The sequence below is a fragment of the Balaenoptera physalus genome (assembly GCF_965194825.1).
Source record: "Balaenoptera physalus genome assembly, chromosome: 20".
Taxonomy (NCBI): Eukaryota; Metazoa; Chordata; class Mammalia; order Artiodactyla; family Balaenopteridae; genus Balaenoptera; species Balaenoptera physalus.
Genome location: NC_138901.1, coordinates 37,874,807 through 37,897,532, shown reverse-complemented (window position 1 = coordinate 37,897,532; position 22,726 = coordinate 37,874,807). Strand labels below are relative to the sequence as shown.

The window sequence follows — 22,726 nt, the reverse complement described above, 5'->3', positions numbered from 1 at the left end:
TCAACACATCATAGGGAATCCCATGAAGGCATGGGTGTGGGTTGAGAGAGAATACAATGTAGCAGGAACAGGGGCCTTAGGCAAGTCTGGGAATTTGCTATAGGATCTTAGGGCAAGAGACTCACCTCCTCAGACAGGGATGGAAGGGCTGCTTCCAGTGGCAAAAAAGCTTTGAGGTGCCAGGTTCATTGGAATCTGCCCATATGACATATCCTAATGTTCAAACTTGCACTCCTTCCCCCCAAATACCTTAACCTCTAACAAAAAGACTCTGTGAGGTTGGGAATTCAACTTGTGTTGTAATTCAACGCCCGAAGGACTCGTAAGACTCAGCAACTAGTTATACTCATAGTTCAATTTTTTTCCAGGAAATGATACCCAGCAGAAGCAGCAGGAGAACGATACGCACTGGTGGATCCAGGGGGACCCAGCACAAGCCTCTGGCCTTCTTCCCTGTCCACACAGGAGTACAGGAGCCCTCTCTTCCCAACAGCAAACCAAACTGTGGGGAAAGCGTGGAGTACCACCCAAGGAAGCCTGTTTTAGTCTCAGGTCAGAAGGGGCTGGTCACGCAGGCGTAACCTGTTAGTAACTCTTTCCTCACACACTGCAGGACGAGACTTCGGGTTTGGTTTTCAAAATCTCAGCCCCACAACTACAGGAAGTGGTATTTCTTTCAGGGCTATCATAGAAGCTATCAGGTCCCTTTGCAGATCTTGAGCCATGAATTAAAACTCAAAAGTCCCGAACTCATCATTTTAATTTTAAAGAAATGTTACAATTTTTTGACTGAACAAGTATGCTTTTAGGAAATTATTTTAAGAAAATGATAAGGATGTGTGTAAAAATGTAACTAACAGGATAAATCACCAGAGCACCGTTTATAAAAGCGACAAACTAGACACTGTTTATGGGAAACAACTGGGCATTTGGTAGGTAAATTATGGTACATCCATAAAACGGAATGCTCAGCAGACATCATACTGATGGGTGAACAAAATAGACTGTGAAATAACATAGCAATGATTGCGTTTTTTGTAAAAAATATATATTGTATATATAGCAAAAAAAGATTTGCAAGGATACACACTTAAGTGGTAACAGTGCTTATCCCTGGGAAGGGAGCATATGAGTATTCATTTTGCTCTCTGTTTGCCTGTATTTCCTGTTTTTTCTATAAATCGCATAACTTGCTTTTGTAATAAGAAAATGTTAATCTATTTCAACCCTTCATTTTGATGAAAACAAACCCATCTTTTTAAAACTTAGTTTTCAGAAGCAGTAATGATTTCCAAGTTGTCACAGAAGCAATGATTTTGTCCTCTGTCGAAGCTGATGGGACCCTTCACAATCACAGCCCAAGTCAGGTTCTCCCCCCGAGTCAGATTCAAAGGGAGAAGAGTGGTTCCCACACCTTCAGTGTGCTTGCTTCGGCTTCCGTGCCCCGAGGCCAAGCAGCTCACCTCCAGCCCAGGCCATCCTATTCTTGCTGAGTCACCAGCCTCATCATCTGCAGAGCCATGTCCCCTTGGTCGGAAGGAACCTGGAAGCAAGCAGTATCCGCGTTAGCACTCCTGTTTCCACGCCTGGGGCTGGGGTCAGGGCCATCATCCCGGACAGAGCTGGGGGGGCCAGCTCTGTGACAGCAACCTGGGAGGACAGCTGCACCTGGGTGCCACTCCTCAAGAGAGCGTCCCTTCTGTGAAATGACCCTACGCTGGACAAATCCTCTTCTGGGCCCCCACCTGCTGGGCTGCAGGGGTCTAGAGAAGCCAGCATTTAGGAAGGAATTTCCTATTCCATTTGGGGCTGATCTGTTGATTTCTTTCTTTTCTTTTTTTTTTTTTTGGCCACACCGAATGCAGGATCTTAGTTCCCCAACCAGGGGTGGAACCCTCACCCCCTGCAGTGGAAGCGTGGAGTCTTAACCCCTGGACCACCAGGGAAGTCCCTGTTGATTTCTTTATAAGGGCTGTGCTTATGTTACTAGGATCCAGCAAGGAAGAGGGAAGACTGTAAACATTTTAAAGGATTCTCTGTGTAGGAAGGGTCCCAGAGTGGAAGGGAAACTAACAGCAAATCTGTAAACCAAAAAGACCCTTTGTTTGGGGCACCCCTGCTTTTACACAGTTATTCAACTTTTTGTTTTCCTGTAAGATTTTTCAAATAATTCTCGTAAAAAATCTCCTTCCCACACACCATCAAAAGGGGGAGGGGCATGGGCCTCAGTTTGTCCTCCACAAAGATGGGGGTAGAGTAGATGGCTCCAAGTTCTGAAATTCTGCGGCTCCATGATTCTCTCACACTCCTGCCCCCGACTCTCCTGCCAGGCTTGGTCCCCAGGAGGCACAGGCACAGTGGGGTATGCCAAAATGACACTTAATCAACTAAAGAGGAAGTGGTTGGGGGATGATTTAATAACAGTCTCCAATAGCTATTTTAAGGCTGCCCCCAACTGATGCCTTGTTCTACCGGTGACAAACCAAGAGGAACCAGGCCTGAACTCCTCACACCAGTGACAGCCCACAGCTGCTTCCTCCTGCCTCCCCCTCCTCTCTGACTCCGCAGAGACCCTTTCTTGGAATAGTGTTGTGCTCTAAGACCTCCTACTGCCTTTTCCCAGTCAACACCGAAGGTACTCAGAGCCATGACAAAATGCCTTCTTAACCCTGTGTCCTCCTGCCTTGTCCACTGTCTCTTCGGATCAAGTTTATTAAAAGGGTGGGCTACTACTTCCTTCCTGTTTCTTAAGGGAAGTTGTGTTCTCTCCCTCACTGCTCATTCATTCGCTCTGTCCTTTCCGTGCTGGCTTGAGCCTGCCGATCCACTAAACATGCTTTTGCCACAATTACCACCAACACCGGTGCACCCAAATCACTGCTTACACTTCAGTCCTTTATCTGAGCTCTTGGCAGCATTCGACACCACTGGCCCCTCTCTGCTTTGGGGATGTCCCTGGTCTCCCTCCTACTTTTCTAGCTGTTCTCTTCTCAAGTCTCATTTGTGGGTCCTTCTTTTTCCTCCTGCCTCTTAAATACTGGTGTATCCAGGGCCCTGACCCTCGCCTTTTCCATATTTGACTCCCGAATCTCTATCTCTAAGGACAAACATTTAACTCCAGACCCACAAATACACAGTTTATATATAGTCAATTGCCTATGGACAGCCCACTCGGCTGGTCTATAGACAAACAGTTACCAAGTCCTGCTTATTCTCCCTTCTAACATCAAATTCCTCTATGTCTTTCCCGTCTGCATTATTATAAAAGCATCTTAGATCAGCTCTCTGCTCCAGTCTTGTCCCACGTCCTCTATGGCTAGAATGTTTATTTCTTAGACAAATCTGGTAATTTTACTCCTTTCCTTAAAACTCCCCAGTGGCACATCATTGCTTTCAGGGTAGGTCTAAGCTCCTTACAGAGGTATGCAAAGTCTCCCTCTCCAGCCTCATGTCTCCTCAGTGATGCGGAGACAACCCTCCAAGGCCGCAGTTGCCTGAAGGCACCTCTGGACTTGCACGCACTGCTCTCTTTGACCCCACACCTTCTCCTCTTTACCCAGCTAACTCCTGCCCATCCTTAGGGCCTCGTCTTTGACCCCCAAGCCTGGGCTGGGCCCCCTTCCCAGGGCCAAGCCCCATCTTGGGATTTCTCACCCCACGTTACTAGAGTCTCTTTGCCTGTCTGCCGTTCTGGCCCATGAGCTCCCGGAGGACAGAGATGGTGTGTCATCCATCTGTGTACTCCCAGTACCTGGCACAGGGGTGAGCGGTTATGAGACACTCAAATGTTTGCTCAGTGAATAAAGGAACCAAAGAGTAACTTTGGTTTCTCCTAAAGCTTGCAGCATCTTCATTTCTGGGAGGTTCTTAAGAGAAGACTAAGGGAAGGGCTTTCCTGGTGGCGCAGTGGTTGAGAGTCCGCCTGCCCATGCAGGGGACACGGGTTCGATCCCTGGTTTTGGAAGATCCTACATGCCGCAGAGCAACTAAGCCTGTGCGCCACAACTACTGAGCCAGCACTCGAGAGCCCGCGAGCCACAACTACTGAAGCCCGAGCGCCTAGAGCCTGTGCTCTGCAACAAGAGAAGCCACCACAATAAGAAGCCTACGCACTGCAACAAAGAGTAGCCCCCGCTCACCGCAACTAGAGAAAGCCCACGTGCAGCAACGAAGACCCAATGCAGCCAAAAATAAATAAATAAATAAAATGAATTTATTAAATAAATAAATAAATTAAAGACTAAGGGTCAGAGAGGTTGAGGATAAGTTATCCATGGTCAAGATACCTAATAAATATTGTAAGAACAAGTATACCATATACCCAAGCTCCCACTTTCCTCTAGATCAGGGTTTCTCAACCTTGACACGACTAACGTTTTGTGCAGCACAATTCTCTGTGGCGGGGGGCCGGCCTGTGTGTGGCAGGATGTTTACCAGGATCCATGGCCTCTGCCCACCACATACCAGTAGCAACCTTCCCCAAGCTGTGACAATCCCAAATGTCTCCAGACATCGCTGAAGTCCCCTTGGGGCAAAACTGACCCCAGTTGAGAACCACTATTGGTAACCCCCAAGTCCCTGAGCACTTCCTTGGCGGTCCAAGTGAATGCTCTATGATGTGCTCACTGTGCAAATGAAGCTTTAAGGCCAGTTCCTCAGGCCCTCCTTTCTAGCCAGACAGCTGTCCCTCAGCCCCTTCTCTGTGGAGATTCTGTCTTAGCACAATGGCGCCAAGCCTTACCATCTCTCCCACAGATCTCCTCCAGGAAACTGCCATCTGGGACGAAAGGAGAGCCTGCATTTAAATGGCTGGACCAAAGCATAACCATGAGGGAAACACCTGGGCCCCTTCTGCTTCCTGGGCATCCCTGCCTTTGGCTCCTTTGCAGGTAGTCTGTGTGTGTATGCGTGTGCACGTGTGTGCATGTGCTTGCATAGTGTATTCATCCCTCCATAATCTCCCTCAGCCCAGGGAAAGCTACTCAGTCCACCTACAGCCTAAGGGAAAACACCGTGTTCGCTAGGCAAGTGCAAGAGTGCTGCAGCCTCCGTGCCCGTCTTTGCAGGTGAAGCCTCTTCTGAATTGAAGTTCCAGAGCCACCACTCCTCACAAACACTTGTACTCTGCACTGTGCTCAGCCTTACAGACCACCGAGCTCTGATTTCACTCCCTGAAAATGTCAGGGAAAGACGATTTCTCCCTCCCTCCCTCAGGACAAGTTGTTCCTTCAGGACAAACTGTCCAGAGGAAAGTAACATTCAACTCATTTAACCTAAAGAGCAGAGGATAGAGAACCCAGCGTAAGTCTCTCAGGAGGATTTACTTTTTCAATGAAGCACAAATAGAGTTTCATTAGCGACCCCAAAACACCCCCAAACCCAACGCACTTATGAGACCAGTGCGTGTGGCTCCTCCACCCCCAGCTCGAGTGGCAAATCTGGAACAAACGCTGACCCTCTCTCACCATGTGTCCAGCTCTGAGAATCCAGTAGAAAGCCAGGTTCTTGTGGGACTTGACAAAGGCAGACGTTTCTGAAGTCTTAGGGTCACTGTGCAGGGGCTTCCACTTCAGCTGACTGAATTTGGGCAGTTCTGCCCACTTCAGTTTTCGCACCCAGGCCTCCTGACCTGGCGAGAGGGATGAAGAAGGGCCCAGCGTTAAGAGCTGAGTGGAGTAGAAACCAAAATCTGGGTCCCATGATTCGGCATGGAATTTGCAAGCTGGGCTGTACATAAAACTCACTCCGGGATCTTGTTAAAATGCAAATTCCGATGCAGTAGGTCTGGGCAGGGCCTGGGACTCTGCATTTGAAGCACTGGGTGTCCACAGCCAGGCTGCCCGGGAGAAACCTAACAGCTGTGACTACTTTTTGCCCCTGACCCTCCCACTGCCCTATGCTCTGTAGGAAGGAAATCGGGGACCTCTGGAGGTGGACAGGGCTGCCAGGAGGATGGAGAAGCCTCAGGGTAAGGAGATGGTGGATCACACGGGGGAGCTCATGGAAGAAACACGGAACCTTTTCACATCATCCTCAGTACCCTTGGCTCCCAAGTCGCAAAAATATTCAATCCTGCTGACTTTGAGGCGCGCTCACGCCTGCCAGACCACGTGCCTCGATTTTTCTGCCAGTTCTGAGAACCTGCCTGAGCTACTCCCTGGCCCTCCCTGAAACCAGAGGTGGGCACAGGTGGCAGCCAGTGCGGGAGGGACCCCACCAAGACCATTTCCCCTGGGTCTTCATCTTTACAGGGTCAGCAGGGCTGTCTTGATTCATGCTGCAGTGCTTACCATCCCCTGTGACGCTGCACAAAAACGAGGTTTTCCCTCAGTTAAATGGTGCCTTTGTCCAGTGGCTAGGGAAATGTCTTCTTTTTAAATTTCGAGGTGGGGGTGGGTATTATCCTTTTCTGTAATCATACCTAAGGCCTCAAAAGCTGGACAGGCCAGGCTTCTCTGAGGGGTCACAACCTCGGGCAGCCCTACCTTCTTCAAAGAGTCAGGTCAGGGGTGGATGCATGTAACAGGAAATGGCCTTCCTCCTGCCATTTCAATGTCAACAGTCCCCCAAGAGGCCAGTTCCCTTCCAGCTCAACCCACGACACTGGCTCCATGGGCCCCGAGTGGCTCCTACCCATGGTGTCCACGATGAGGTCAAGCTGTCCATTATACACGGTCACGTTGACCCCGGCTTCCAGCAGCTCGTCCACAATGCTGATGACTGGCTTCATGAAGTCCCCCTCCATGTTCAGGAAGACACTGGAAGCCTGGCCTGTACAAGGGGAAGGAGAAAGAGGTAGCAGCTTGGAACCTGCCAGAACAAGAGGCACCTTTCAGCCCAGAGCATCCAGCACCCAAAAGTGACCACCATGCAGCACCTAACAAAGACCGAATACACAGATGCTTTGCCAACAGGGATGAGCTGGCCCAGAAATCTGTGCCCCGAGCTGGCCGTGTAGAAGGGGAGCCCAAACAGCACACGTGTCTGTTCATCCAGGTGCTTGTGATGACAGCAGATGCCATTTGTCATGAGGGATGGAAACCCAGAGAAAGCTAACACCCAAGGAAACAGGGAGGTTTAGAAAATACCCTTTGAGGGACTTCCCTGGTGGCGCAGTGGTTAAGGATCCGCCTACCAACACAGGGGACACAGGTTCGAGCCCTAGTCCGGGAAGATCCCACATGCCACGGATCAACTAAGCCCGTGCGCCACAACTACTGAGTCTGTGCTCTAGAGCCCGCGAGCCACAACTACTGAGCCCACATGCCACAACGACTGAAGCCCGCGTGCCTAGAGCCCGTGCTCCTCAACAAGAGAAGCCACCACAATGACAAGCCCACGCACCGCAACAAAGAGTAGCCTCCGCTCTCCACAACTAGAGAAAAGCCCGCGCGCAGCAATGAAGACCCAACGCAGCCAAAAAATAAATAAAATTTAAAAAAAAAAAAAAAAAGAAAATACCCATTGGGCTGGTCCTCTCAGGGGACAAACTGATTTGGGGTGAACATTAGTTTTCCTCCTTTGCTGAGTAATACCAGGGCCAAGGTTTTTTTGTTTTGCTTTCTTTTTGCTTTTTCAGGGCCAAGTTTTAAGCTCTGAACCAGGAGGGCTACCTTAGTAACCAACAAATCAGCCCTAAACCAATTCGGAGCCGGCCCCTGGTAAAGTCGTGTGGATGACTAGGCCCAGGCAAGAGAGGAGGCGGTCCGCACAGCCTTCCTGCTGGATCCCTGACCACCACCTTCATCGTACTGAACAACGGCAGCAGCCATCATTGATTTTTAGTTGCCAGTCACTGTGCTAAGTAAGCACTCTGTAAGCAACACCCTATTGCCTCCTTCCTTCACCAGCCCTGCGAGGTTAGGTTCTTTAGCCTGTGCAATGGCTAAAGAAAATAAGGCTCAGAGAGGCTGAGAAACATGCCCCGGGCGAAACAGCCAGTGGCAAGGTGGGACCAGGAACGCAGGCCTGGCTGACTCCGAAGTATGTAGGTCTTAACTACAAGCTGGACTTGGGACACTGAGGGTACCCAGAAAGTGCAGTCTGTCCTTTCCAGACCCATACACAGGCACACCCGGAGCCAGGGAGAGTTTGCTCTTAGCAGTTTTCATCTGCAAAAGTGTAGTTGGCTCGCCCGTCCAGCCACTCTGGGCAGGGAGGTAGGGTCCCTATAACGCGAGAAGCTGGGGCTGGACAACACGGTCATGAAGGTAAGATGAGGGGGTTGAGCTGAAAAGATGTGCTCTTGTGAGCTTGACCTTCACCTGGCCTCCTGGGGGTACTCACATCTCCTCCTTCTCAGCATCCAACCTCCTGTGGGTGTCTGTACCCCTTAAAGCTCTGACACCACATTCTTTTATTTGAGCTAACTTTCCCCTCATTTCTAGAAAACTCTAAGCGGTGAGGGGGAAATGAAGACACTAGGTCTAGGACGAGTCCTCTGCTGACTGCATGTTGGGAGGATGGCCGCGTCCCCTGAAGAAGCCAGGGCCAGAGCCAAGTCCCAGCCTCTACGCCGCTGTCAAGGTTCTGCCCTAACAGAGGCATAGCTTTGGGGTCTCTTAGACATGAACAAAACCCTCCTCAGCTTGAGTGTTTCCCCTCCAGGAGTCTGGGAGTCCCACTTACTCATGGCTTCCCTGTAAGACTGAGCAGGAACTTATGCAAGATTTCTACCTGGTCTCAGTCCCTGAGGACCCCAGTATTTCCCCACTATGACCTTCAGACCAGAATGCAATAGATGCCAGACCACATCTACATCAGGATGCCTGCAGAGGCCAGCCAGAGAGAGCTCTCAAACCCTGTCCGAAAGGACCTTTGTCTGGAAGTCTCACCCACAAACAACTGTGGCCTTGGGCATGGCTTTTTTAACCTCAATTTTTTATTATGGAAAACCTCACACTGATACAGAAGTAAAGAGGAGGGTGTGATGATTCCCGTGTACTCACTCCAGGCTTCCACTTACAGAAAGTCGCTTCATTTCTCTCCCCACCCACTTCCCTTACGAACCCCCGATTTTGAACCAATTTTGGCATGTTATTTACTGTCTTTCTATGTTTGCTCATCTATCAATGTCGATACTGTTCTACCTGCAACACACTATCGCCACCACCAAAACCCATTCAACAAATTAAGGCCTTTGAATTTCCACCTTTTTCACCCCCCAGCTCTACAAAAGACGCTTTAATTAGGTCACACAAGTTACCTCCCCAGGAGCAATCTTCAGGAATAATTTTGAGCTTCTTTCTGATGGGACCATTCATGAGCTGACTTAAGGCATCCTGCTGTAAGTGTCTCACGTGGCGCTGGAAAAGATGAACTAAAACAAACTGGTACACGGTGAGTCAAAGGACTGGAAATAAGACCAAGAGAACCTCTTTTCTAAGCTGCCGGGGATGCTGTAAGAGGGAGGCCTGCACCTGGAAAAAGGAAAGTGTCCCCCTGATTCCCCCCAGATGGCGGGGGGGTGCGGGGGGAGTCAGGAACCTGTTCAAAGTGGAGATGCTTTATTGATTTTGATTGCTGCATTTTATGTACTCTGGGGCCACTGAGATTATCCAGCACGGCCAAAGGCAATCAGCTGAGTGGAATCTAGAGGCCTCCTGCAGCTTCTGCATGGCGGGAGGATACCAGGCATTCAGTACCCGCAGGGTAGACAACTCAATCCAGCCTTTAGGACAACTGACATCGTAATTCAATGTGCAGAAGCTGCTTTCCAAACTTCAAAACACTATCTAAGTGCAAGAAGCCGGATGCCAAAGACTACCTAGTGCATGACTCCATCTATGTGAAATGTCCTGAAATGGCCGATCTAGAGAGACAGAAAGCAGATTAGTGGTTGCCTGGGGCTGGGAGTGGGAACAGAAATTGACTGCAGACAGACATGTGGGATCTTTCTGGGGTGATGGAAATGTTCTAAAACTGGATTGTGGTGATGAGTGCACAACTCTGTAAATAAACTAAAAACCATGGAAAATTACACACTTAAAATGGGTGAATTTTATGGTATGTAAATTATATATCAATAAAGCTTTTTAAAAAATTGGTTTCCTCTCACACAGAGGCTGAGACAGGGTCTAGCAACTTCAAGGTCCACTCACCTAGGTGGCTCTGGGTGAATTCTAGACTCGATTTCACGGTAGACATGGGAGACGTCTTAGTTAAGATGTTATAGAAGTTCACCCCGTCTGTGTTCTGAAATACAGAAGAAATATATTTGGCTGTTTGTTTTATTTATTCATTATCAAAGTTGCAAAACAGAACGGCACCTGGCTCTCCACCTTATCCGAGGATAGCTTTAACTCTGTACATTTGCTCGGACCAGAAAGAAATGTAGCCCTGAAGGCTCAGAGACCAGCAGTGTCAGCCCGGTCTCCTGGGGTAGTGAGCTCTGATGCCGCAGGAGAAAATCAAGGGCCTGTGTGTTAATTACCAGGGAAAACTGAGCTACAGTGTCCTACACACTCAAGTCCTCAGCCTGTGCATTCTTCCCTCCTGGCTCACTGGGGCCAGAGCACTGCTCGGCAAGGATCCAAACACTTGCCTCTGTGGGACATATTCTTTTTTATAGAAGCCATACCTTCAGTCGAGGGGCAGGCAAGTCTTGCAGGCTGGGTGGCTTTCTGACCCTGTCTTTGCTCAGACTCGTCAGATGTATCGTTTAGTTTGACATCATTTCTCAACTTGTGGGCAGTCTCAGGACAGATCCCAATCCTAACAACACCAACCAAGGGCCCTTCACCCAAGGGGAAAAGCCAAGCAGGCTGGCCCCAAGCGTGTCCCCTCTTACCTGTTCGATGACCATTTCTGCTTTCCCCCACAGCTCGGTGGCCTCTTTGTAGAGTCTCTTATTTACGGCATCCAGGACTTGCTCTGCAACCCGAGACACCTCTGCCAGACCTCGGTCGTCGAGAAGAGACTGGAACGCAAAGCAAGAACTAAAAGGCCCACTTTGTGAGAGACACAAATCTGGCATTGCTCCAGTTAGGGATGGGTAACAGAAAGAGTGGCAGGAAGGAGAAAGGGGACCGTCCATATGAAAGCACAGCATTACAAGTGTTGTGTTTATTGATGAAGGAAATATAGGAAAATGGTAACTGAGTCTAAGTGATGGGTATATGGGTGTCCACCATGATCTTTCAACTTTTCTGCATATTTGAAAATGTCTGGGGCTTCCCTGGTGGCGCAGTGGTTAAGAATCCGCCTGCCAATGCAGGGGACACGGGTTCAAGCCCTGGTCTGGGAAGATCCCACATGCCACGGAGCAACTAAGCCCGTGCACCACAACTACTGAGCCTGCGCTCTAGAGCCCGCGAGCCACAACTACTGAGCACACGTGCCACAGCTACTGAAGCCCACATGCCTAGAGCCCGTGCTCCGCAACAAGAGAAGCCACCACAATGAGAAGCCTGCGTGCTGCAATGAAGAGTAGCCCCTGCTCACCGCAACTAGAGAAAGCCCGCGCGCAGCAACGAAGACCCAACACAACCAAAAATAAATAAATAAAATAATTCATAAAAAAAATGTCTGTAATAAAAAGCTGGTGGGGGGGATTTAAAAATGTGCATTTCTTGTACCTGGAGAAGTGGGATAACTGTGCTGATATTTCTTTAAATTTGTCCCCAAGGCCGGCTGTTGGTTAGGGTCTTTGATTTGATATGGATTATTTGATAAGTCCCTAAGGGGCAGTGTCAACCACATAGGCAAACCCAGCTAGCTTTGTCCTTCCTTCGGACAGAGCCAGAAGAGGTCAGCTGGGCTGTTAACCACAGAAGGTGCAGAGCTGGGGACTCACCTACTTACCATGCTGTACAAGTAAGGTCCCCAGGAGAGCACTGAATCTAAAGGAAACCACATAAGAATAAAATAAGTTTGTTGTGGCTCTGTCCTCCCCCCAAAATACCTAACTAGTTCTCCATCCAAAGCAGAAAGAGACAGAAGAAATGCAGTGGCTTTGGGTCTGAAGGCTCCTTAACTCACCAGGGCCCATGCAGGGCTGATGTCTCGGTGGCTGGGAGGTGGGGCGAGGCTGTGGGGGTCTTTCTGGTGACTCAGGACTAAATGCCACATTAATTTGGCCTGATACTGGCGCAGCCAGTGAGTCATCGCCAGGGATGGCACCACAGGCAAGCAGTGCGTGTGCAGTGGAGGCTCTCATCTGCAGACTTCTAGACTTTGTGACAGCCTAAAATATTTCCCCACCTTCACAGTTCTGCTCTGCATCCTGCCTGCTCCTCCAATGTGGGGACGCCAGCTTCCTAATTAAGGAAGAAGGCTAATGACCTCACAACAAGTGTCTGTGCTGTACCGCCAATCGATTCATTTCAATTCCAAAAATGTACTGAGAGTTTACTATGGGCCTAAAGCCAGTAAGGAGCTTTATAAGATATAAACCTGAGTAAGACAATACCTGACTTCACAGAGAATAGTTGGGCTTGGTTTGGACAAGTTCACAACTACCATAACACTAAGTACGGCTAGTGCCATTGAGAGCTGTGCCAAAAAAGTAGCAAGGACCACAACTTTTTTTTTTTTTGGCTTATGTGATTTTTTTTCTTCTGTAATTAAAAAAAAAATTGAAGTATAGTTGATTTACATCAAGGACCACAACTTATAGAGCACATTTAAACACATCACTCCTTTGCTTAAAAGCCTTCAATGGTTCCCCCTAAGCCCAAGTATCTCAAAGTCTGTTTCAAATAACCCCAGTTCTACAGAATGTTAACCTAAGTATTAGAAGGAAAAATGACTTGCTGGTGAAATACCTTTGGGGTTATGCAAAAGAAAACACTTTTTTTTTTTTTTTACTGCAGGACTTCTCAGAGCCTTTAATGTACCTGTGAACCTTGAGGAAGTGGGACCAGTATTTGGCACTTCTGAAACTTATTTGGTCATGGAGCCCTTTGCATAGCACTTCATTGGACTGGTATTCTTCAGAGCACACCCTGAGAAATGCAGGCACACCAGGTCCTTCAGGACCTAGCTGTCATTCACCTCTCCAACTAAACCCTAAACCATCAAGCCTGTGCCTCAGTTTCTTATAAAGAATCATCTGCAGTTCTCCAATGCATCCCATTCCCTGCTTGATCTAGACCAGGGACTGACAAACTTTTTCTGAAAGAAAGAAATAAATAATAAATATTTCTGGCTTTGCAGGCCAGCTGGTCTCTGTTACAACTACTCAACTCTGTTTTTGCAGCCTTCAAACAGTCAGAGGATATGTAAATAAATAGGGGTGACTGTGTGCCAGTAAAAACTTTATTTACCAAAGCAGAGTGGCAGGACAGACTTGGAGGCTGTAGTTTGCTGAACTCTGATGTGGACCTCTGATGTTCAACAGAACTTTCTGCAATGATGGAAATGTTCTATATCTTTTTCTTTTTTTTTTTCTTCCACACCGCGAGGCTTGTGGGATCGTAGTTCCCTGACCAGGGACTGAACCTGTGCCCCCTGCAGTGGAAGCACAGAGTCCTAACCCACTGGACCGCCAGGGAATTCCCCAAATGTTCTATATCTGTGTGGTCCAAAACAGTAGTCAACAGCCACATATGGCTATTGGGCACTTTGAAATTGTGGGTAGTACAAATGAAAGATGGAAAAGTTTATGTATTTTAATTAATTTAAATAGTCATATGCGGCTATGGCTACCATATTAAACTGTGCAGATCTTCTTGAAGAAATGAAGCATGTCTGTGTATCTTTCCTAGCACCCAACAAAACAACTACTCCCTAGCAAGCAATTAATAATTGCTTATGAAAATTAACAGTACTTCTTCAAAAACGGGAGTACTTCAGGGGTGGAAAAGTGATACATAAGGTGGATCTGGAAGGAAGGATCAAGGTGGACCTGGAAGGAGGGATTAAGAGCTGGGCAGGAAGATTCAAAAGGGGAGGTGGGTCACAACAAGGGAAATTCGGCAGATTTTGGACCAGATGAAGAGCACATGCAAAGCCATGAGGCTAACTTACTGGTCTCAGGAAGGAATGCAGGGTAATGGTTAAGTGCATGGATTCCAGTGCCTGCTGCCTTCATGTGCATCCTGGCTTTAGCTGTGTGACTTTAGGAAGATTGCTTAACCTCTCTGAGTCTCCATTTCATCACCTCCAAAACTAGGATAATAATACCATGCATCCCATGGAGCTGTTGCAAGCATTAAGTGAAGTTAACACATGAAAAGTGTTTAGTGTTATTAACACAGCTGTGATGAGACCCTCGAAGGAAGCGTGAGGCCAGTACTGTCACTCTGAGTGAGACACCTGGCAGGAAACCTGCTGGCCCCCTCACGCCTCAGGTCAAGGCTTCTGCAACATCTTGGCGTCCTAGGAAGTACATCCAGGAAGGAAACACAAAGAGCAGCCCTTTTCACAACGTGGACTGAGCTCTCAGTTCTGTCCTTTCAGTCCTGCCCTGAAGATGCCAAGAACGAGGGCAAGAAATAACCATTCCAAGCAGCTTCAGAATGTCTTGAATCCATCAGGGACATGGCTCTGTAACAAGCCAAATCTCTATCTTTTAACGGGAAAATATTACCTTTTATAAATTATTATTTTTTAAAACCTGAGGCATAATCACACATCACAAACCATAGACATACATTAAGAAGAGTTTCGATTAACACATCCACTCATGTAACAACCACCCAACGAGAGCCTAAAAAGTTCCTTCGTGTCCCTTTCCAGCTTACTCCCCTCCCTCCTTCAGAGGCAACTTCTCTTCTGAAATCTAACTCTACAGTTTGGTTTTGCCTGTGAAAAGTCACCTTTTGTTAGGTTAGGGCAGTAGTTCTTAACTGGGGTGATTTTGTCCCCTGGGGACATTTGGCAATATGTCTGGAGATATTGTTGGTTGCCACGCTGGGGTGGAAATACTGGCATATAACGGGTAGAGATGCTGCTAACATCCTCCACTGCATAGGACACCCCCCTACAACAAAGAATCACATGATGCTCAAAACGTCAACATTGCTGAGATTTAGAAATCCTCACTAGAGTTAACCCTACCACAGCGACTATTTCAGATGCCTGAAGCCACACCCTGGGTGTATACAATCCAAACAACTTTTATCTATACTCCCAACAAGGATGCTCAGGTTATGAAATTTCGAACCTCTGAGTTACAGGACCAGATGGTAGCCCTGCCTCACCATCAAAATGAGCAACAGGTGGGAATTTCACCCCAAATGCTCATGTTAGCATAAGGATGGTGGACAGGACGAGATGACAAACAGACTTGGGTTTGAATCCTGCCCAGGCGACTCATTCTGTGTGTCAGAGAGCAAATTCCGTCATCTTTCTAAGTCTCTAGAATGTCTTCAACTGTAAAATTTGATTCTTTTGTTGTGAAAATCAAATAAGAGACCTCGGTTCAGCCTGTAGCAGTCCATGGTAGGTGCTCTGTAAATGAGTTCTCACCCCCGAATTTCTTGGAATACTCCTGGGGCAAACACTTTCTGTGTTGACTTCTTCAAGGACCCAGCGAATTCCATTGCTTTGTTCTTTGATCTAGACACCACAGCCCAAAGTCCCGAAGAGTAGGGAAAGGGAATTTTAAAATGTCTGAAAATTCCCTACTTACCGATGGGAGAGATCCAGGAGTCACCCAAAGCAACCCCGGCGAATTTGCACTGGATGGTCCCTTGCTGAATGGCCTGAAAGAGAAGCCAAGAAATATCCGTGTCAAGAAGACCCAGGGGCCTCCATCCCTTCCTCAACATGAGGGAGCCAAGCCTTTATACACTGCCTTTCCTGAGCAGAGAAAGCTCCTGCCCACCCAGGATACGCTGGATATCCAAAGACAACAGATGCCCACTAGAGGGTAAGGGTAACTCTTTCCTGCTGCCATTTGCAAAATGAGTAGGAACTGTTTGAGTTTTCCCAAGGGTGTTGGCAGGATGTGCGGGGGATCTGGTGTAGCCCCTATCTCTTCCTTAGAAGGGACGTTGGCACCCTTTCCCCGGGAGGTCTCTGATTTCTCACAAGGTGCTCTGGGGGCTCTCTGGGTACAATCGCCACTGTCTGAGTGGCCGTCACTGGAGAGTTGGGAGGCCTCCTCAGAAGGTCCTTGAGGGTGGGTGGATGCCTTAGGACTGGGAACTCATGCCCCCTGCTGCTTTTATCCACTTAAAAGGAATTCATCTACCCAGTAGCAGAACATTGGAAACAACTGAAATATTTATCAATAGGATGGGCTAAATTAATTATGGTTATTTCCATGGTGCATGATGCAGCTTAAAAAAAGGAATGAGGGGCTTCCCTGGTGGCACAGTGGTTGAGAATCTGCCTGCCAATGCAGGAGACACGGGTTCGAGCCCTGGTCTGGGAAGATCCCACATGCCGCGGAGCAACTAGGCCCGTGAGCCCCAACTACTGAGCCTGCACGTCTGGAGCCTGTGCTCCGCAACAAGAGAGGCCGCGACAGTGAGAGGCCCGCGCACCGCGATGAATAGTGGCCCCCACTTGCCGCAACTAGAGAAAGCCCTCGCACAGAAACGAAGACCCAACACAGCCAAAAATAAAATAATTAATTAATTAATTAATTAAATAATTTAAAAAAAAAAAGGAATGAGAAGGCTTTTTATGGTCGAATATAAAAAGATCTCCAGGGTATACTGTTAAAGTAAAAAAGAGACATGTAGAATAGTGTGCAGTATATACAATCATTTGTATAAAAATGGGGGAAAAGAATACACAAGAACTAGCTTATATAGGCATGAAATACTCTGAAAAGGTACAGAAAAAACTAACAGAGGTTGCCTTGGGCGGGGGACAGAGGCAAGATGGAGAATTTTTATAGCATACCATTTACATATTTTGAATTTTGAATTATGTGAATGCACAAGCTATTCACAGATCTAAAATAAGAAAACAATGAATAGCCTGACTTTGAACACTGGTAATAAAAGAGAAAAAATTATGCCATTCTTTGGCTTTTCCAAAAGGAACTTATTTCAAGTTACTTAAGTAGTCCCAGCTGATGAGGAAAAGTTCCACTTTATAGGAGAATACCAGCTAACAAATGTGAACAAAATGAAGGGAGGAGAAAACCATCATTTGGAAACTCCTAATGAAATTACTGACTTGCATAAGAATTAAAAATTGATGTTAAAACCATTATTCAGCGAAAGATGGATGAAGAATTGGACATCCATGTCGTGTGAAAATAACACAACTCAGATCATTTTCTGTCCAGGCGGAGGGTATAGGAGTTCAATGGAGGGATCAGACTAGATCTGGATATTATGTGCCCTCTGATTCAAAGCAAAATGAAGTGCACAACATCCCCTACATCAGAAGCTGGCAATTTTTTCTATAAGAGGCAGATATTAAATATTCTAGGCTTTGTAAAACAAAAGTCTACTACATTGCAACTACTCAACTCTGCCAGTGTACTGATAAAGCAACCACAGGCAATATGTAAACAAGTGAGAGTTCTAAGAAAACTTTATTTGTGGAGGAGCTTCAAGATGGCAGAAGAGTAAGACGTGGAAATTACCCTCCTCCCCACAAATACATCAGAAATACATCTACATGTGGAACAACTCCTGCAGAACACCTACTGAACACGTCAGAAGACGTCAGACCTCCCAAAAGGCAAGAAAATCCCCACGTACCTGGGTAGGGCAAAAGAAAAAAGAAATAACAGAGACAAAAGAATAGGGACGGGACCTGCACCAGTGGGAGGGAGCTGTGAAGGAGGAAAGGTTTCCACACACTAGGAAGGCCCTTCGCGGGCGGAGACTGCGGGTGGCGGAGGGGGGAAGCTTCGGAGCCACGGAGGAGAGCGCAGCCACAGGGGTGCGGAGGGCAGAGTGGAGAGATTCCCGCACAGAGGATCAGTGCCGACCAGCACTCACCAGCCCGAGAGGCTTGTCTGCTCACCCGTCGGGACGGGCGGGGGCTGGGAGCTGAGGCTCGGGCTTCGGAGGTCTGATCGCAAGGAGAGGACTGGGGTTGGCGGCGTGAACACAGCCTGAAGGGGGCTAGTGTGCCACGGCTAGCTGGGAGGGAGTCCGGGAAAAAGTCTGCAGCTGCCGAAGAGGCAAGAGACTTTTTCTTGCCTCTTTGTTTCCTGGTGCACGAGGAGAGGGGATTCAGAGCGCCGCCTAAACGAGCTCCAGAGACGGGCGCGAGCCGCGGCTATCAACGTGGACCCCAGAGGTGGGCGTGAGACGCTAAAGCTGCTGCTGCCGCCACCAAGAAGCCTGTGTGCGAGCACAGGTCACTCTCCACACCTCCCCTCCCAGGAGCCTGTTTAGCCCACCACTGCCAGGGTCCCGTGATCCAGGGACAACTTCCCCAAGAGAACGCATGGCGCCTCAGGCTGGTGCAATGTCATGCTGGCCTCTGCCACAGCAGGCTCGCCCCACACTCCATACCCCTCCCTCCCCCTGGCCTGAGTAAGCCAGAGCCCCCGAAGCAGCTGCTCCTTTAACCCCGTCCTGCCTGTGCAAAGAACAGACGCCCTCATGCGACCTACATGCAGAGGCGGGTCCAAATCCAAAGCTGAACCCCAGGAGCTGTGTGAACAAAGAAGAGAAAAGGAAATTTCTCCCAACAGCCTCAGGAGCAGCAGATTAAATCTCCACAATCAACTTGATGTACCTGCATCTGTGGAATACCTGAATAGACAACGAATCATCCCAAATTGAGGAGGTGGACTTTGGGAGCAACGATATATATATATATTTTTTCCCCTTTTTCTCTTTTTGTGAGTGTGTATGTGTATGTTTCTGTGTGTGATTTTGTCTGTATACCTTTGCTTTTACAATTTGTCATAGGGTTCTGTCCGTTTTTTTTTTTTTTCCTAGTATAGATTTTAACACTTGTTATCATTGGTGGATTTGTTTTTTGGTTTGGTTGCTCTCTTCTTTCTTTTTTTTTATTACTTAAAAAAATTTTTTTAATAATTATTTTTTATTTTAATAACTTTATTTTATTTTATCTTCTTCTTTCTTTCTTTCTTTTTTTTCTCCCTTTTATTCTGAGCCATGTGGATGACAGGCTCTTGGTGCTGCAGCCAGACATCAGGGCTGTGCCTCTGAGGTGGGAGAGCCAAGTTCAGGACACTGGTCCACAAGAGACCTCCCAGCTCCACATAATATCAAACAGCGAAAATCTCCCAACGATCTCCATCTCAACACCAAGACCCAGCTCCACTCAACGACGAGCAAGCTACAGTGCTGGACACCCTATGCCAAACAACTAGCAAGACAGGAACACAACCCCATCCATTAGCAGAGAGGCTGCCTAAAATCATAATAAGGCCACAGACACCCCAAAACACACCACCAGACGTGGACCTGCCCACCAGAAAGACAAGATCCAGCCTCATCCACCAGAACATAGGCACTAGTCCCCTCCACCATGAAGCCTACACAACCCACTGAACTAACCTTAGCCACTGGGGACAGATACCAAAAACAACAGGAACTACGAACCTGCAGCCTGCGAAAAGGAGACCCCAAACACAGTAAGTTAAGCAAAATGAGAAGACAGAGAAACACACAGCAGATGAAGGAGCAAGGCAAAAACCCACCTAACAAATGAAGAGGAAATAGCAGTCTACCTGAAAAAGAATTCAGAATAATGATAGTAAAGATGATCCAAAATCTTGGAAATAGAATGGAGGAAATACAAGACACGTTTAACAAGGACCTAGAAGAACTAAAGAGCAAACAAACAGTGATGAACAACACAATAAATGAAATTAAAAATTCTCTAGAAGGGGTCAATAGCAGAATAACTGAGGCAGAAGAACGGATAAGTGACCTGGAAGATAAAATAGCGGAAATAATTACTGCAGAGCAGAATAAAGAAAAAAGAATGAAAAGAATTGAGGACAGTCTCAGAGACCTCTGGGAGAACAATAAACGCACCAACATGCGAATTATAGTGGTCCCAGAAGAAGAGAAAAAGAAAGGGACTGAGAAAATACCTGAAGAAATTATAGTTGAAAACTTCCCTAATATGGGAAAGGAAATAGTTAATCAAGTCCAGGAAGCACAGAGAGTCCCATACAGGATAAATCCAAGGAGAAACACACCAAGACACACATTAATCAAACTATCAAAAATTAAATACAAAGAAAAAATATTAAAAGCAGCAAGGGAAAAACAACAAGTAACACCCAAGGGAATCCCCATAAGGTTAACAGCTGATCTTTCAGCAGAAACTCTGCAAGCCAGAAGGGAGTGGCAGGACATATTTAAAGTAATGAAGGAGAAAAACCTACAACCAAGATTACTCTACCCAGCAAGGATCTCATTCAGATTTGACGGAGAAATTAAAACCTTTACAGACAAGCAAAAGCTAAGAGAATTCAGCACCACCAAACCAACTTTACAACAAATGCTAAAGGAACTTCTCTAGGCAGGAAACACAAGAGAAGGAAAAGACCTACAATAACAAACCCCAAACAATTAAGAAAATGGTCATAGGAACATACATATCGATAATTACCTTAAATGTAAATGGATTAAATGCTCCAACCAAAAGACATAGACGGGCTGAATGGATACAAAAACAAGACCCATATATATGCTGTGTACAAGAGACTCACTTCAGACCTAGGGACACATACAGACTGAAAGTGAGGGGATGGAAAAAGATATTCCATGCAAATGGAAATCAAAAGAAAGCTGGAGTAGCAATTCTCATATCAGACAAAATAGACTTTAAAACAAAGACTATTACAAGAGACAAAGAAGGACATTACATAATGATCAAGGGATCAATCCAAGAAGAAGAAATAACAATTGTAAATATTTATGCACCCAACATAGGAGCACCTCAATACATAAGACAAATGCTAACAGCCATAAAAGGGGAAATCGACAGTAACACAATCATAGTAGGGGACTTTAACACCCCACTTTCACCAATGGACAGATCATCCAAAATGAAAATAAATAAGGAAACACAAGCTCTAAATGATACATTAAACAAGATGGACTTAATTGATATTTATAGGACATTCCATCCAAAAACAACAGAATACACATTCTTCTCAAGTGCTCATGGAACATTCTCCAGGATAGATCATATCTTGAGACACAAATCAAGCCTTGGTATTTAAGAAAACTGAAATCGTATCAAGTATCTTTTCTGACCATAACGCTATGGGACTAGATATCAATTACAGGAAAAAATCTGTAAAAAATACAAACACATGGAGGCTAAACAATACACTACTTAATAACCAAGAGATCACTGAAGAAATCAAAGAGGAAATCAAAAAATACCTAGAAACAAATGACAATGAAAACATGACGACCCAAAACCTATGGGATGCAGCAAAAGCACTTTTAAGAGGGAAGTTTATAGCAATACAATCCTACCTTAAGAAACAAGAAACACCTCAAATAAACAACCTAACCTTACACCTAAAGCAATTAGAGAAAGAACAAAAAACCCCCAAAGTTAGCAGAAGGAAACAAATCATAAAGATCACAACAGAAATAAATGAAAAAGAAATGAAGGAAATGATAGCAAAGACCAATAAAACTAAAAGCTGGTTCTTTGAGAAGATAAACAAAATTGATAAACCATTAGCAGACTCATCAAGGAAAAAGGGAGAAGACGCAAATCAATAGAATTAGAAATGAAAAAGGAGAAGTAACAACTGACACTGCAGAAATACAAAGGATCATGAGAGATTACTACAAGCAACTATACGCCAATAAAATGGACAACCTGGAAGAAATGGACAAATTCTGAGAAATGCACAACCTTCCGAGACTGAACCAGGAAGAAATAGAAAATATGAACAGACCAATCACAAGCACTGATATTGAAACTGTGATTAAAAATCTTCCAACAAACAAAAGCCCAGGACCAGATGGCTTCACAGGAGAATTCTATCAAACATTTAGAGAAGAGCTGACACCTATCCTTCTCAAACTCTTCCAAAATATAGCAGAGGGAGGAACACTCCCAAACTCATTCTATGAGGCCACCATCACCCTGATACCAAAACCAGACAAAGATGTCACAAAGAAAGAAAACTACAGTCCAATATCACTGATGAACATAGATGCAAAAATCCTCAACAAAATACTAGCAAACAGAATCCAACAGCACATTAAAAGGATCATACACCATAATCAAGTGGGGTTTATCCTAGGGATGCAAGGATTCTTCAATATACGCAAATCAATCAATGTGATACACCATATTAACAAACTGAAGGAGAAAAACCATATGATCATCTCAATAGATGCAGAGAAAGCTTTTGACAAAATTCAACACCCATTTATGATTAAAACCCTCCAGAAAGTAGGCATAGAGGGAACTTTCCTCAACATAATGAAGGCCATCTATGACAAACCCACAGCCAACATCGTCCTCAGTGGTGATAAACTGAAACTATTTCCACTAAGATCAGGAACAAGACAAGGTTGCCCACTCTCACCACTATTATTCAACATAGTTTTGGAAGTTTTAGCCACAGCAATCAGAGAAGAAAAAGAAATTAAAGGAATACAAATCGGAAAAGAAGAAGTAAAGCTGTCACTGTTTGCAGATGACATGATACTGTACATAGAGAATCCTAAAGATGCTACCAGAAAACTATTAGAGCTAATCAATGAATCTGGTAAAGTAGCAGGATACAAAATTAATGCACAGAAATCTCTTGCATTCCTATACACTAATGATGAAAAATCTGAAAGTGAAATTAAGAAAACACTCCCATTTACCATTGCAACAAAAAGAATAAAATATCTAGGAA

The 22,726-nt window shown here is 46.2% G+C and overlaps 1 protein-coding gene across 1 annotated transcript in view; it reads right to left on the bottom strand.

Annotated features, from left to right (window-relative positions):
• Positions 1-742: 742 nt before the first annotated feature.
• The window catches only part of SCPEP1 (serine carboxypeptidase 1), a 39,299-nt gene continuing 17,315 nt past the window's right edge, over positions 743-22,726 (bottom strand). The window contains exons 6-13 of the mRNA XM_082440064.1: positions 15,575-15,647; positions 11,803-11,840; positions 10,790-10,918; positions 10,101-10,194; positions 9,206-9,319; positions 6,634-6,771; positions 5,466-5,629; positions 743-1,543 (exon numbers count right to left, since the gene is read on the bottom strand). Coding sequence (XP_082296190.1) covers positions 1,481-1,543; positions 5,466-5,629; positions 6,634-6,771; positions 9,206-9,319; positions 10,101-10,194; positions 10,790-10,918; positions 11,803-11,840; positions 15,575-15,647 — 813 coding nt within the window. The 3' untranslated portion in view covers positions 743-1,480. The remainder of the gene's footprint in view (positions 1,544-5,465; positions 5,630-6,633; positions 6,772-9,205; positions 9,320-10,100; positions 10,195-10,789; positions 10,919-11,802; positions 11,841-15,574; positions 15,648-22,726) is intronic.